Consider the following 15,370-nt stretch of genomic DNA (forward strand, 5'->3'; position numbering starts at 1 on the left):
CCCATTGCCGCCCTCCCCCCAACAGTCTAGTTCACTGGGGGTTCAGTCTTAGCAGGACCCAGGGCTTCCCCTTCCACTGGTGCTCTTACTAGGATATTCATTGCTATCTATGAGGTCAGAGTCCAGGGTCAATCCATGTATAGTCTTTAGGTATTGGCTTAGTCCCTGGAAGCTCTGGTTGCTTGGCATTGTTGTACATATGGGGTCTCGAGCCCCTTCAAGATCTTCCAGTTCTTTCTCTGATTCCTTCAACGGGGGTCCTATTCTCAGTTCGGTGGTTTGCTGCTGGCATTTGCCTCTGTATTTGCTGTATTCTGGCTGGAATCACGAACTCTTGATAGTGACACAATTATGCCCACACCAACCTTAGAACTTTGTCTTTATTGAGACAATACTGGGGTACAGATAGTTTATTTAGGAAGCAGGACAAGAGAATCAGGGTTGTAAGGGTGGGACAGCATTGCTATAAGAATGTGTTTAGGCCATTGCTGTGAGTAAAGGGGGCTAATACAGGGAAGTCCACAGACTGTCCACTAACAAAGGAGACTTGTGCATGATTTCACTAGTCCTCATTGCCCACTGTGGGGTTAACTGTCTCATACCTCTGAGCTTCCCTGAGGAAAGGGGGACCTGGGCATACAGAGACTGAACACTAAACCTGTGGCATGTTCAGAAATGACTGAGGAAAGTGAGACACAGGTAAGAAAGTGTTTGCTAGACTTGATCAGAGTTCCTGTACATATATTGACCTCAACCTGTACTAGAATCTTCTCTCCATCTCTGTGAGCAATTGATTCCAGGACTTGCTAGGACACCAGGTTCTGAGGACATTCAAGTTCCTTGTGGAAAGGTGGTATATAATATTTGTATACAACCTATATAATTTTATGTACATTAAATCATCTCTAGAATATCTATTGTGAAGTAAGTTTTTCACTACTATAACAAATACCCAAGATAATCAGCTTAAAAAGAAAGGTTTGCTATAGTTTTATAAGGTTTAGCTCATGGCTCACCCTTTTGCTTTGGGCTCATGGTAGTACATCCCAGGGGAAGCATTTAAGGAATATCCATCTCATGGTTGGGTACAAATGAGAAGAAGAAGAAGGAACTGGGTCTGACAAGACCTTTTGAGGGAGGCCATGCCGCTAATGACTCATACTTTCACTAGCCCTAATCTTCTGTTTCTGTGTCTCTCAGGAGCACTAAACTGCAAACTAAGCCTATAATACATGGCCTTTGTGAGGCTTTCAAGATCAAATCAACAGCACTTGGAATACCTAATCTAATGTGAGTGCTGTGCAAAGAGTTCTTAGATTGCATTGTTAGGAAATAAGCAGCTGTTTTTATTTTAAATGACTTTGATCTGTAGTTGAAATGAGACCAAAGTTGTTGAAGCTATAAACATCGTGGATTGACTACTACAAAGAGACAGTGAGCCTTTAGTAGCTACTTCCTAAGGAAATTTGGTGTAGGTATGCTACTGTGATAACAATCTTGAACATTTACACATTTACATAACTTTGCCTATACAGATTTATGTAGCTGAAAAAGATTCCCTAAAACTATCAATAGACCAACCCATCTCTGGGGAACTATCTGGCCATTAATGTATGATGAGGGGATTGGAGATTCTGTCTCCATTGTGTTCCCACTGATGAGTCCACAAGACTCCAGTGGATGATTTCAAATTCATGATTGTGAGCCCTGGTTAAACTCAGTGGGTTTCAAAACAAATATAACAGGCTTGAATATGGGGAAAGAAATTGTAGGGAGGAGGGGAGTTAAATGGAATATGAGAGAATTAGGAGAGGATGGGGGATGAGAGCTACCGGATGTGATATATATATATCAAAAATATTTTAATAAGAAACTGTCAATAATATCAATAATATGGAAGACATTTTATTTTCTGTAGAAAATGATACAAAATCATTATCATTACTAAAGGAAGACAGATTATGCAGCTAAAAGATAGAATGCAAGAAAAGTTTGTAAAGAAAAGTATCTTAATTTTGGTAGAGCTCCTCTATGTGTGTGTCTGTGTGTGTGTATGTGTGTGTGTGTGTGTGTGTGTGTGTGTGTGTGTTTGTGTTTGTACACTTGATAAAGCCCTTAGTATACTGGCTGCTGGGATTACTGGAAAGTGTTCTACTTTTAAGGAGGGTCTATGGAACCTGGATTGTTCCTACCTACCTATAGCCAGCCTGCAGCTGTACTAGAAGAAGTCTCAACTTCCTGGGCCACCTTCAAGTAAGCAATTGAGAGAGGCTCAATCTGTAGTGCAGACCCTGGTAAGCCCCTAAACACCCTGGGGTGCTTTACTATTCTAGAAGCTTCTTCTGGAACAATAGAATGCTGAAGGGCACAGATATTGCCATGCTTGGAAAGATCCCCAAAACATGTTCTTAAAGGGTGTTTCAGAGTTGAGCAGAGGAAAATTGCTGTGGGAAGCATGGGCATCAGTCTGCCATTAAGGTCTGTCTCCAACTGAGAGGAAAGTGGTTTGTAGAGAAGTCACCAAAGGAGGTCTTCCATGCCTGTGGCATATTAGCCCCAGGAATGGGCAGGTGGGAGGGTTTCTTTCTCCCAGTGATGCTCTTTCTGGGGACACTCAGTGTCCTCCTTGGTCTCCAAACACCTCTTCAATCTGAGAATTGAATGGATTCTCCTTCCCCAGGACATGAGGCCATTGGAGCTGTATCTTCTTCCAGACACGATTTGCTAGCAGAAGTGAAGCCACCTATAAGAGAGCCAGAGAGAGGAGATACTTAATGATAAGGGACAACCAGTGGGCGTGGGATGCTGCTCAGTGGGCAGAGGGCTTGCCTAACACAGAGAAGCTCAAGCTTTCTCTAAGCACCACACGGCAGATCATTGAGGCACATGCCTAATTCTGCCACTCAAGATATAGCAGCAGGAGGCTCAGAAGCTCAAGTTCATCCTTGAGCTACATGATATGTTTCTGGTCAGCTTGGAAATACAGGAGACTTTGTCAAACAACAACATAACAATGAAATTGACCAGCACAATTTAGCAATTCTTCATTTCTAAAACCTTGTATCATATCAATGTTAATATTATCTGGGAGAAACAATTTAAAAGAGAAAGAGTTTCTTTTGCCCATGGGCTACAGATATATCATGGTAGAGGGAAGCTGTCCACTTCATGGCAACAGGAAACAAAGAGGAGACTGGCTGAGGTCAGTGACAAGATGTTTTAAAAAGTCAGGGACTTCATTGCTTCATCCAAGTTCCATCTCCCAAGGTTTATTTCTTCTCTCACAAAAGCACCATCATCTGGAGAGCCTAGAATTTAACACTAGAGTCTGGGGGCATTTCATGTTTAAAGCTCAGCATCTTCCATGGTGGGAAGACCTGAGGACCATTCCTGAGATCCCTGCTTCCATCTGTGTTTCAATTCCTTCCCCTGTGGTGGGTGGGACCTATTACCTTGTCCTAATCATATGGTGGTGATGAACAGATGTCGCTTCAGTGACTGTGTCTCCTAAAATAGAACTTGGTCCTGCTACTCTGGTACTGTGAGCTGATGTTAGCCCCCAGCTGAGGTCCAGCAACTCTCTCGGTCCAACTTCAACTCTGTCAACTCGGGTGAATATGATGCTGTTTCCTCCAGTTTTGTCTCTGGATGATCTCAGAGCCTGGGTAACACATCTTGACTGTAGTTTGTGACATCCTAAGGGCAGGACTAGGTCGGGTTATGACTATCAAAAACTGCATATCGGTTTAAGTTCCTACATTTGTGACTTATAAACATAGAATAAGTACATGTTCTAAAAAACCCACTCCTGCACTCCAGAGACAGCTAACAAGTCCTTCTGGTGGCCTAAGGCCTGGATGCTAATGACTAGAGGAGGCCTTCTCTGGAGAGCTCCTGGCTAGCCTGGGAGCCAGACAAGTGGAATGACCCACACCTGGAGGGCTGTGAGGGAGAAGCACAATCCAAAAGGGAGGAAATACCAACTTTGCATGGAAGGGAAAAGACAGGCCCTCTTGGCAGAAGCTGAACTTTTAAGGGTAGGTTCTGGATGTTTCTTGGGGAAGCTGTGCACCTGGCAGAGGCTAAGGTATATACAGATGACCCATAGCCCATGGGAAGGACAATGATGTGGTCCGGAAGCTACAGGTTCCCAGAAGATGAGGGTGGACAGAGAGACTGAAAAAGACACTGGCCGTGCATTGCTTGGCTGGAATCTAAGCAGGATGAGCATGGTTTCTCCTGCCAAATGCCACTTTTTTTTGGCTTTTGTAGCTTTATGCTAGGTTTGCTTTGTCCCTAGTGGTAGCAGGAGCTAGTCTTGGTTGTCCAGTTCTCTGTCATCCCCTATGCATTGGATGAGGATGCTTTTTCTCGGCAAATGATGTAGTTAGCAAATGGGCCTGGCTGGTCCTTGGGCCAAATGGTTGTATCTCAACAGCAGTGCTGAAAATGACAGAAGTGATTGCTGAGGGCCTGAGAGGGGAGCATACTGTGGGAGGGAGGCATACTGCCCTCATGGCAGTTCACCATGCCACTTGACAGCACTCTGTAATGTTGGGTAGATTTTTGACACTCTGGGGCCAAAGTTCACTGTAAGTAGAATGGAATCAATGACCAAAAGCTCTTTCTAGGTCTAAACTATGCATAAAATGTTAGTAATTGTTAGAAAAAAATCAAAGCTGATTGAGTCATTGCATTAATCAGCTCTAGAGGCTTTATGAAGTGCCAGAGCCTTCTGAAGTGGATGTAAAATGTTTCCATGCAATCAGACTTTTACTTTCAGGTATTATGGTTCAAACTCAATACCACCTTGTGCATGCCAAATACTATAATCATGTGCTCACCCCAGCCACTTATCCAATCAAGCATGTGATCACTTTGTTTCTTATTGACTTTCTAGTAAGCATACATACTGGGGTTCCTCATGAAATTTCATACACATGTTTCATTACACCTCACATATTCATCCTATCCCTCTCCCTTCTCCCCTCCTTCTGGTCTCTTCTCCCAGAAAAGATGCCCTTCTTTTGCATATGAATAAGAATGTGAGGTCTGTCTCCTTTTTTCCTTTCCATATTCTTTCTTGTCTCCCCACCACCCTCCAATTAGGGTCTATCCTTTTCCATATAGCCCTTTTTCTATTTTCATCATAGACATATATAGTTAAATCTAAATTATGCAAATCCTGTTCACATATATTTCCCCTAACATGATGGTCTACAGTCACATCCACTTTTCGATGGATGATGTGATGTCATTCTTCTTTATGGTTGAACAAAACCCCATTGAGGACAATAACACATCTTCTTCATGTGTTCTTTTGTGGCATCTAGGTCACCTCCATATATTGGCCATTGTGAGTAAGGCTGCGGTAAACATGAATGTGAAAGTCTCTGTGGTGTGCTAACTCAGAATCCTTCAGGAATACTCCAAGAATTGTACAGCTGGATCACAGGGTAGCTTTAGATCTGTGAGGAACCTCCATATTGATGTCCTCACTGGCTGTACTAGTTTATGTTCCCATAAATACACAACCTTGTTCATATCCATGCAACATATTACACAAAACATATACATGAACCAAATGCACACAGCACACACATTTCAGTCTACTGACAGAACACACACTTTCTACTTTGTACTTAAAAGCAGGAGCAAGGCTTAGGATGACTACCAGGCTGGCTGTGATGTTCTCTCATGCAATATGTAGGCTATCTTTAAGGACAGGGGCCTGGTCTTCTGGCTTCCTTTCCTGGCACTCCTCAGGAAAGGCCACTGCTTCCAGGTCTGTGGAAAGTTGCTGGTGTGGGTTGTTTTGAAAACTTTCAACCTGACACACTTAAATTGTCTTTTTAATGATTATGTGGAAACAAGGCTTTTGTGGGCATTTATTTCCCTGACATTAATAAGAGAAGAGATAGGGGAGAAGGAAGGAAGAAGAAAGTGAGAATGAATGAGCTCAGATTTGAGCTTGTGGTGACTGGTTTGAAAGCAACTAATTGGCTGTCACTCTAACAGAGATGAATGTATTTAGGAGCATGCACTGCTGAAATACTGTGTCTATTATGAGACTGGCATGTCAATATGCTAGAGAATTGTGAGGAAATGATCTACTATATTCATTCATTAATTCGTTCATTCACTCATTTGATTCTCATGCTACTCCTCTATTCATTGTCTGTTACCACTCCCATGATGCACCACCACACAGGGAGATACATAGGTATCTTTCACTTCCTTTATTTCAAGCCAGTTGTTTCTTAAGCATAGTGTGAGTCTTTTGTTTGTCTGTATTAATTGTTTAAAATATTAATCCAATATCTTGTCATTCCAGGACAAAAAATTAGCAAACAGAAAAAGAGAATAAAAACTTTTTGTAATTAGAATGGAGAAATCTTTTCCTAGCATTGGGTATAGATTTTTTAGGTTACACACACACACACACACACACACACACACACACACACACACACACGCACACACACACCACATGCATACAAAGGCATGCTCATCTATATAGCATTTTAAAATGTTTTTCCTAAAGTGTAATGCACAACCTACAATGTTAATTCTTTTTGGCGACAGTCCCTAGAATGTGACAGAGGCACAGACTTGGGATATTGTCCTTATACTTACTTGTCTTTCCATTATCATCACATTTCCACGTTGGGCTATATCATTGTAAATGCAGATTTATGTCACTGTCTTTACCCAATGCACACACCGTACTCCATCAGGCTGCATTTCTTTTACAGATCAAACTTCATTACAAATTTTCCTAGTATTTGAGAGATTCCTTTTCTGACAATATTCACATCTCAGTGCAGGAGGGTACATAGGCTGTTGGCTCAGTCACTGAAACACTGAACACATTCATGGAACTAAATTCTGTCCAATAGAAGACAAGGGAGTGGGTTCTATTATCTGGGTTCTCTGGATTAAGTCCATGTCTTTTCTTTCATGAACCTTTTAGAGTCTACTTCCTTGCTCATATGTTGTAGTTACTTTTCTTGCTTTTGTGACAAAGTATCTGGTAACAACTTCTGGCTGCTAGGCTTCTGCTTGGTCCATGTTTCAGAGGATTTCAGTCCATCATAGCAAGGAAGGATGGTAACTACTGGGACCATTTCATCTGTATTAGTAGGGGCTTGTGACACAACCTCTTCACATTGTGGTGGGTAAAATCCCAGGTCAATCCAGGGAACAGAGCACTCAAGCCTAGAACCAGAGATAGATGTAGCTTTCAAAGTGACCTACTCCTAAGTGACTTATTTCTGCCAGCTAGAGACAGTCTAAAAGGTTGTCCAGCCTCCCCAAACAACAGTGCTACCCAAGAACAACCTTTCTCACACGTGAGCCTGTGGAAGGCACTTCATATTCAAGTCATAACAGATGCACATGAACATCTGCAATTTAGAGCACAGTGAAGCCAGAAGTGGTTTCTGAATTCAAGTTAGCTTCCTGCAGTAGAACATGATTTTTGATTTAATTATTTGATGATCTGGAATTATGTCAAGGATCCTATTGGTCTGTGGTCATTGCTTGGAATTTGAGAGGACTGGGAAAAATTGACATCAATCCCAGGAGATACTGGCATTGGGTTTCTTCAAGAACATCTCACTGATAAAGAACTTACTCTGCTTTCTTCTTTGCTTGCTGAGTTTGGTGTTAAAAACAGAAAATACTGTTAGCTCAAAGGTTGGCAAGGAAATCTTACTTCCTCTATTTATTCCCTCCCAGGAGAAACTTTTCAAAGTGAGTTTTCCCTTTCCCCAAGATTTAGATGAGTGGTTCTCAAACTTCCTAACTCTGTGACCCTTTAATATATTTCCTCATGTGGTAGTGACCCTCAACCATAAAATTATTTCTGTTTAATACTTCACAACTATAATATTACTAGTGTTATGAATTATAATGTAAATGTCTATGTTTTCTTATGGTCTTAGGTAACTCCTATAAAATGGTTGTTGGACCTTAAGGGTTGGTGACTCACAGGATGAGAAACACTGATTTAGATTTCACAGGGCAATATGCATATGAGGTTGTCCTTTTCTTTTACAATAAGAACACCTTATACATTTATTAGGAAGGACAAAGCTTTAGGACAAGAGTCCTAAAAGTATGTCTTTCAACGTAAGTCTTTCTGAAAGAACACATTCTCTGAGCTTACACACACACAACCCACAGGATGAACTATGGAAGAACAGAAGATGCACAGTGTTACATCTTCCCATCTTACCCTAGACAATTCTGGTTCATGCTATTCCCAAGAAACACTGCTTCTGAGGCTTGCTGTGCACATGCACTGAATGTGTAGTTTTAGGAGCCCAGTAGTGGTGGCTTTGATTGGATTTCATTATCAGCTCAGCAAATGAGCCCATTTCAGCCAGGAGATTTTGAATAAAGTATTAAGAATGTTAGACTTCACAAAAACCCTCATGCTTTCTTGACAACGATGGCATTAGACTCAAGTCATGAGCAGTGAAGACACCATTTCACTGCCTCCTTGCCTCTGTGATATTGCAAGGTCTTGACTATACGTACAGAGGCCAGTCATCTGCCTCATGGGCACTACTGTATGTTTATGGCTGTTTGTGTACCTGGCTCCTACTCCAAGGTAAAGCGGGAGCTCCTGCTTGCTGTCATTCAGAAGCCCAAATGTTGGTTAAACCATGATATCCCCAGATCCACTGAAAATTCTTTGTTCTTCCCTAAAATTCTCTTAGAAGATTCTACAAAGCAGGAGGACTTACCCCTCTATTGTCTTGTGTGAGTTTTCAGTGGAATGTCTCTTTTAGTTTTTACTCTCAACCACTTATCACACAGGGTGAGGATGGTAATGGTAGGGAGGAGGTGAACTTGTAGCCTACCTAGAGCTTTCAAATTCCTCCTCACACAGATGACAATCCTCAAACAAAGCCATGCTTCATGGGCCAACTGAATTGCTGTTGACAGAAGCACTTCCTCAGGAGGTGCTTGACCCCTCCTCCCCCAAGCAAATGCATCTGTTTACCTCCCAAAGTTGACTAAGAAACACCGGGAGGACAGAATACCAGCAGCAACCTTGACTGGAGATATTCGGAAGCCTCCAGCTCTTCTCTGACCTATTTTTTCTGTTGTTGTTGTCTTTTTTTTTTTTTTTTGTAGTGAAATAACCATAGCGGTAAATACTAAGCAAAAATAACTGTCTGTAATATTTTTAAAAGAGCGAATACAATTGAGAGCAGGACTATATAGAGTTCTTTGAAAACTTAAAATGTTTTGATGCCTTTGAAGTTGAACTGTGGCTAAATTTAATGTAGGCTTTACCGGACCAAAAGTGAAAATCTGTCCTGGTTGTATTTTCTCTGAAGTGAAAGCACTCAGAGCTCTGTAGCGAAGTCAGTGGCCAAAACCCTCTGCTGGAGGAGGCCATTGCTCTCTTCCTCAACCTCCTCAACTTGCCCCCAAACCCAGTCTCTTGGATCTGGCCATGTGTGGACACAACTGATTTAAAATCTACAAACTGAAAACTGAAACACTTCCATTTAAGAAGGAACTTAACTTACAGCTTCAGACTCTGTGGTAAATGGATGATGGTTGTTTGTGCAAAACAGTAAATTAGATACATGGTGGTTGCTGGTTTGCCAACAGGACCAGGTGACTGCTTGGGAAATTAGTTCACTAGCCAAGGCTATTCTCCTTCCTGCCTCCATCCTCCAGCCGCAGTCTCTGCGCAATTGCCATGTGCGGCCTCCTTAAGGCTTCCCAGGGATTTTTGTCTCATGAGCTTATAAAGTTGAGGCAAATGGAGACCTGGAGGCTGCTCAGCTTTTTAAACTCACCCATTGGTTCTGTGTTTTGTGTCTCTGGCAGTGGACGTGTACTGGGTTGAAGAGAAATGAAGGTCTTAATTTATGGAAACTGCCTTGCTTTTAATAAAATATTTTCTCTTTTCCTCAGTTGGATAGAGACTATCTCTGGACATACACAACTGTGTTTGTGTATCCTGCTCATGTCTCACGGGTCTCATACTTCTTTAACATGGTTGATCTGTAGACAGTCAGATGTTGCCTGTGAGTTTAAAAAGGAGGCTCTGAGTAAATGCCAGGATGGGCTGGAGGAGGTTGTTTTGCAGGGTGGCATAGGTAAGGTTTTCAGGGCTTGAGGCATGAAAGGTGTTGAGGAGGACCTAGGAGAAACTAGGTCTGGTGAATGCTTGTGGCTCTTTCAATACCTTCTGATTCTTGTCATCTGAATTTGAGCCCAGCCATGTTTTAAGTGACTCTTCAGATGTAACTTCAAAAACTCTCAAGCAGATGCCTCACAAGGCTGAGCTATGTGGGGTCCAGGTCATGAATCTAAGTCTTGGGTCTTTGTAACATATTTTCTCTGCTTATTTTTATTTTATTTTAATTTATTTTTTTTTTTAGTTTTTTCCAGTTCCCTCCATCAAAGCACTGCCCAAATTGCCACTGCAGATATAGTTGTAGCTATGGACATAGATATAGATGTAGATATGATGAGGGCATCCAATTCAGGACTTCATCTTCTCTAGGCTGAACTATAGTCATATCCTACTATGATAACCTTCTAGAAATATGTCTGATTTCTGGCTTGTAAGCTCCCACTGGCTTCATTCCTAGTCATGCAGGCTTCCTAGCATCTGCTTTGAATGCCTTTTTCTTTCCTCTCCATCTTGCTCCCATTCTTTCTGTGCAAGAGACCCCTCTCCAGCATCCTCTGCTTTCTCTTATCCTCATTGTTTGTGCTTTTCCTATGCTCATAACACTTCCTGCAGCTATTTTCTGCCTCCTCCATTTTCTTTGCTCTTCAGTGACTTAGTTCTGTTATCTCATTCTCTAGAAATCCTTTCCTAACGTCATCTTCTGCCATCTTCTTGTCTTATCCTTCATGAAAGAATTCTTGTTTACACACTTGGAGACAGTTACCACATTATATTTAATTATCCATTTCTTCATCTCTCTCCTGCTGTATGCTATAATTTTAAACAACAAAAGTGGTTTTCTTTTCATTTTGGAGGTCTTACAGTGCTTGCCAGTTGGGTAGGTACTCAACACATACTATTGTATGGAAAGTTGCCAGTCTAAACTTTTCAGTTCAACATATGTGATCAGGAGAAGGGTTTGAGCATGGTAAGCCACTGATGTCCACTTTAGACGATGTCTTTGCTGCCATTCATCCATTAGGCAGCACTGCCCCCTCTTTTACTTTTTCCTTTTGAGGTAATTTTTCACCATGCCCATGAACAGTTGCTGAAGCCAGGTCTGGGTCAGATTCTTAAGGGCATGTCGGTCTCTTCCTGTACTCAGCCAGGGGTTAGGGGCCTTGTCATTGCCATAGCACACTGGGTCAGAATACCTATGGTTACAGAGGACTGCCTGAGGCAAACGACCATCCCTCCCTGTGGATAACCTGCTTTCAGGATTTTCAAATGGCAAAAGAACTCCCCCATGCTTTCTTCTCTTTTTAAAATAGAAATGTCACAAGCAAGTCAAGTATATGGGACAGATAAAAGTGGCTCTTCTATGGCTAAAGGCAGGATAATGGGAGGGGAGTGGGACAAGCATTGCTGAGTCCTAGACCTGAGCTCCCATGTGTTGTACAGAAGCCAGAGCACAGCCACTTCATATGTCCTACTTGGAATCTGAGAGGAGGAAAAGCTTTTAGAGCAGGACCTTGCTAAAGGCACTGTTCTCTCGCACTATTCTTTTAGAGACATCCATACAATTTCCACACATCTCACTTTCAGGAATCCTTGCAATTATTACTATTTTAAATATAATACATTTTATTATTTTTTAAAACTTTATACACGTATATAATGTATTTTGATCATATCTTGAAATCATTATTTTTTCCAGGTATTGACTTTTTTAAATTGAAGGTATGGGTGATGGCTCATTTCGAATTGGCCACTAGAGAACGCACAGCAGGTTTTGTAGGTCTCCTGGGACAGTTTCTCAGGACTGCCCTGCACAGATTCTATCAACAGTAGAAACCACATCAAAATTTCTGGCAAATTTTCTTTTATTTTACTTTCTTTCTAATTTTCACATTATTTTATTGAATTTCTGTTACTAATATGTGTAGACTATCTAAAAGTTCTTCAGGGAGCTAAATAGGACTAAAAAACAATACGGGGCTGGAGAGATGGCTCAGTGGTTAAGAGCACTGACTGCTCTTCCAGAAGTCCTGAGTTCAATTCCCAGCAACCACATGGTGGCTTACAACCATCTGTAATGGTATCTGATCTCCTCTCGTGGTGTGTCTGAAGACAGTGACAGTATACCCACATACTTGAAATAAATAAATAAATCTTTATGAATGCATACATATATTTTAGAAAACCAAGCAGATAGGCTCAGTGACCACTATGTGGTGATACTTACCTCATTGGGATGGAATCCGTCTACAGGTTCAATAAGCTGCCATGGCTGACCACCTCTTTTCTGCCAGTCCTCTATTACTGAAAGACACATAATTGGAGGATTACTGGTGAATGTCATCACACCAAGGACAAGGAGCTCATGTGATGTCGGTGTCCCCTGCTTTTTTCTTTAATTCTTGTGTGTGTTTTGCCTGTCTGCATATCTATGTACTTGGTGACAGTGGAGACTAGAACTGGGTATAAGATCCTTGGGTTACAAATGGTAGTGAGCTACCATGTGGGTTCTGGGAATTGAACTCTAGTCTTCTGGAAGAGCAGCTAGTGCTCTTAATCACCAAGACATCTCTCTAGCACTTCCAGTCCTTGTTTTATCTCATCACAGTTTTCTCTGAGCTGTGCCTTGGGCTGGGAGATTTCAGAACAGTAATGATCTATCCATTGCGTGATTTTTTTCTAAGTCGGAAAGGGCCTGTGTGAATGTGCTGGGTAAATGTGGCTCATGCGGCAGGGAGGGCAGAGGAAATCAAGTGAGCAGTAATATGAGCAATGACAATTTAGGTCCGTCTGATTTTTTCCTCATCTGTGGCACAGGCCATTTTCAGAAGTGAGGATGACATTTTGCTAACATCCCCTTTCACGTGCTGCCATTTGCAGACACTGCCTACGTGTGTCAAGCAATCATCTCAAACAATCACACAGCATGTCAGAAATATAATTGCATAAAATTATCTCAATGTTGCATTTAGAAAGAGCATGGCTACAGAGGAAATATTATGAGCCCCAAAGTGATGAAAAGTAATAAAACTGTCCATCAACAGGGATAACACACTACACATGTCAGTTCCTCCAAGGCAGCTGTGCAATTAATTCTATGTTGTAATATCACAAAGCTAGTAAAAATTCCTTATGAAAATTGCAGTCCCTAGAGAGCCTTCAGGCAGAACCATCAGAGACTTTTGCTCCTGGCACAACACCTTACTTTCCTGGTGTTCATAGAAGCCAGCAGTGTAGCTACAATTCCAATTGTTCTTTTCACTTCTTTCTCCAAGTCTCCCCAACTTCAAAGGTTGTGCCAAAGGACTGTGCTACTCCCTTCTCCTCCCAGGGAAAGATGGAGACACTGGTGAACTCGCAGGCATGAGACTGAATCAATCCTCTGTCATTTTTCTAATTACTGCAGAGATGCCATCCTTTCTTACTGCTCAACCCTTGTCCCTGAGGTGACAAATAATGATTCTCTTCTCAGAGTTCAGGGGGATATGTCATGCTGATGGTCCCCTAGCTTATTCCTGGGCAGTGTGGCTCTTTTTCTTTTTGTATATTTTAAGGTGGCCCTCACACTTCCTAGATATCCAAGAATGGCCTTGAACTCCTGATTCTCCCATCCCTATATCCCAAGTACTAGCCACATGCCTAGCTCCTTGGAATCTATTATAGTGTGCTCCTGGGTTTCACTGGTAGTTGGTAGAAGAAGCTGTTGCTGGCAAGTAGCATTTGCATTTCTTGTAAGATATAAGAGGACTTGTCTGCTATGCTGTATTCCTCATATAGAAACCCAAATCAATTTATGCTGATAGAGAAGGGTCCTGTTTTTGAGGAATGGTATGGATTTTTCTTTCAATGGAGAGTTAAGAGCTGCACTAATAAGCAAGCCATACTCAATTTTATGAAGGAGAAGGCTCAGTTGGTTCTTCTAAAATAAATTGCACCCCTCAACCATTTGTTTCTTGCCTTTCAGTGGCCCAGAAAGCTGGCCTGCCTCTGTTTCCAGTTGCCTGTTTGGGGAGCACAAACTTGGAATGAGACTTTCTGTTTTAGGTTCAATTTTCCTACTCTAAATTCCCCTCTGCACATCAGGCTGAGGCTCCTGTGGGTTCCTGGTCATCCTTCCTGGCTGCAGGGCTGCATCTGCACACTCAGGAATGCTTCTAGCCCAGTCCCACTCTGCCTGCTCATCTGCTGTGCAATCTGCCCATGCTTGTCTTAGCCTCTTTGCTTTCTTCTTGTCCAGCAGGGAATAAGCCAGTTTTCTTCCCTTTTCTGGGACTTGCTTTTCAATTTTTGAGCATTATGTTGATTGTCTATCAAACCCAACTCCGGCCTGAGTATCCAACAAGTTACTTGCAATGAAAAAGCCAGGAATTTGAAGTTTCTGTAAATGCAGAGCTGAGGTCACACCTAAAGACTTTTGAGTGCTCCTTATACTTCTATGGTGTCTCTCCATCTCCTTTCTTCTTGCACTGCCATAGAGATTTACAAGGATGGGGTGGGGCAGGGATTCTACCTAGTACAGACTTCAGCCTCTAGTCCTTGAGACATCAGAGGTGTCATTGCATTCACTCTTTTGTGTCCTTTCTCTTCACTCATGCCCCATAACTTCCTCCATTTTTTAGGTCACTTTCTGCTGTGTAGATATTTACAGAAGAAAGAATAATGATGATCTCCAACAGGATGTTGGATAGACTGATTTTGGGGTCATTCTCAAGTTCATACACTGAGAGCCTAACCCTGCTGAGATGGCTGGTGAAAAGAGGTGGAACCTTTGCTAGCTAGCTAGACCATGAAGTGCAGCCCTCATGGATGGAATTAGTGACCTAATAAAGGAGTCCCAGGGAATTTTTGCATTATGATAGTTCAGAAATCAGAATTCAACTGTGTAAGCACTGTGATCTTGGATTTATATCTTCTAGAACTGAATAAACAAAACTCTGTTGTTTATGGGACACACAGGCTATGGTACTATAATATAGTAGTTCAGGAATACTAATAGATGTACTGAAATATATAGGGAGTGTTAATAAGACCAGGAGGGTAGCTTAGCTAAACCAAGACCTCAGATACAGTCTGCTAGAAAATTGTAAGAGGTAAGTGAAGAAAATCATGATCAGAGACCTGTTGTCTCTGTTGTGATTTATCGTGAGCTGTGGACTTGACCCAGATCTACCAGGCTTCTCTTGTGTGCTGGTGTAGGAAGCCTCA

At 41.9% G+C, this 15,370-nt stretch overlaps 1 protein-coding gene across 10 annotated transcripts in view; it reads right to left on the reverse strand.

Moving 5' to 3' along the window:
- Window positions 1–366: 366 nt before the first annotated feature.
- Aoah (acyloxyacyl hydrolase) overlaps window positions 367–15,370 on the reverse strand; it is a 241,350-nt gene continuing 226,346 nt past the window's right edge. For 9 of the 10 annotated variants that reach the window (XM_039096014.2, XM_039096016.2, XM_039096017.2 and 6 more), the window contains 2 exons: window positions 12,393–12,469; window positions 1,881–2,743 (listed from right to left, as the gene is read on the reverse strand). In XM_039096014.2, the coding sequence (XP_038951942.1) occupies window positions 2,615–2,743; window positions 12,393–12,469 (206 nt within the window). In that variant the 3' untranslated portion in view covers window positions 1,881–2,614. Of the gene's footprint in view, window positions 2,744–12,392; window positions 12,470–15,370 lie in introns of all 10 variants that reach the window. The other variant, NM_001191940.2, reaches the window with a different exon arrangement.

This window comes from Rattus norvegicus, chromosome 17 (assembly GCF_036323735.1).
Source record: "Rattus norvegicus strain BN/NHsdMcwi chromosome 17, GRCr8, whole genome shotgun sequence".
NCBI classification, from domain to species: Eukaryota; Metazoa; Chordata; class Mammalia; order Rodentia; family Muridae; genus Rattus; species Rattus norvegicus.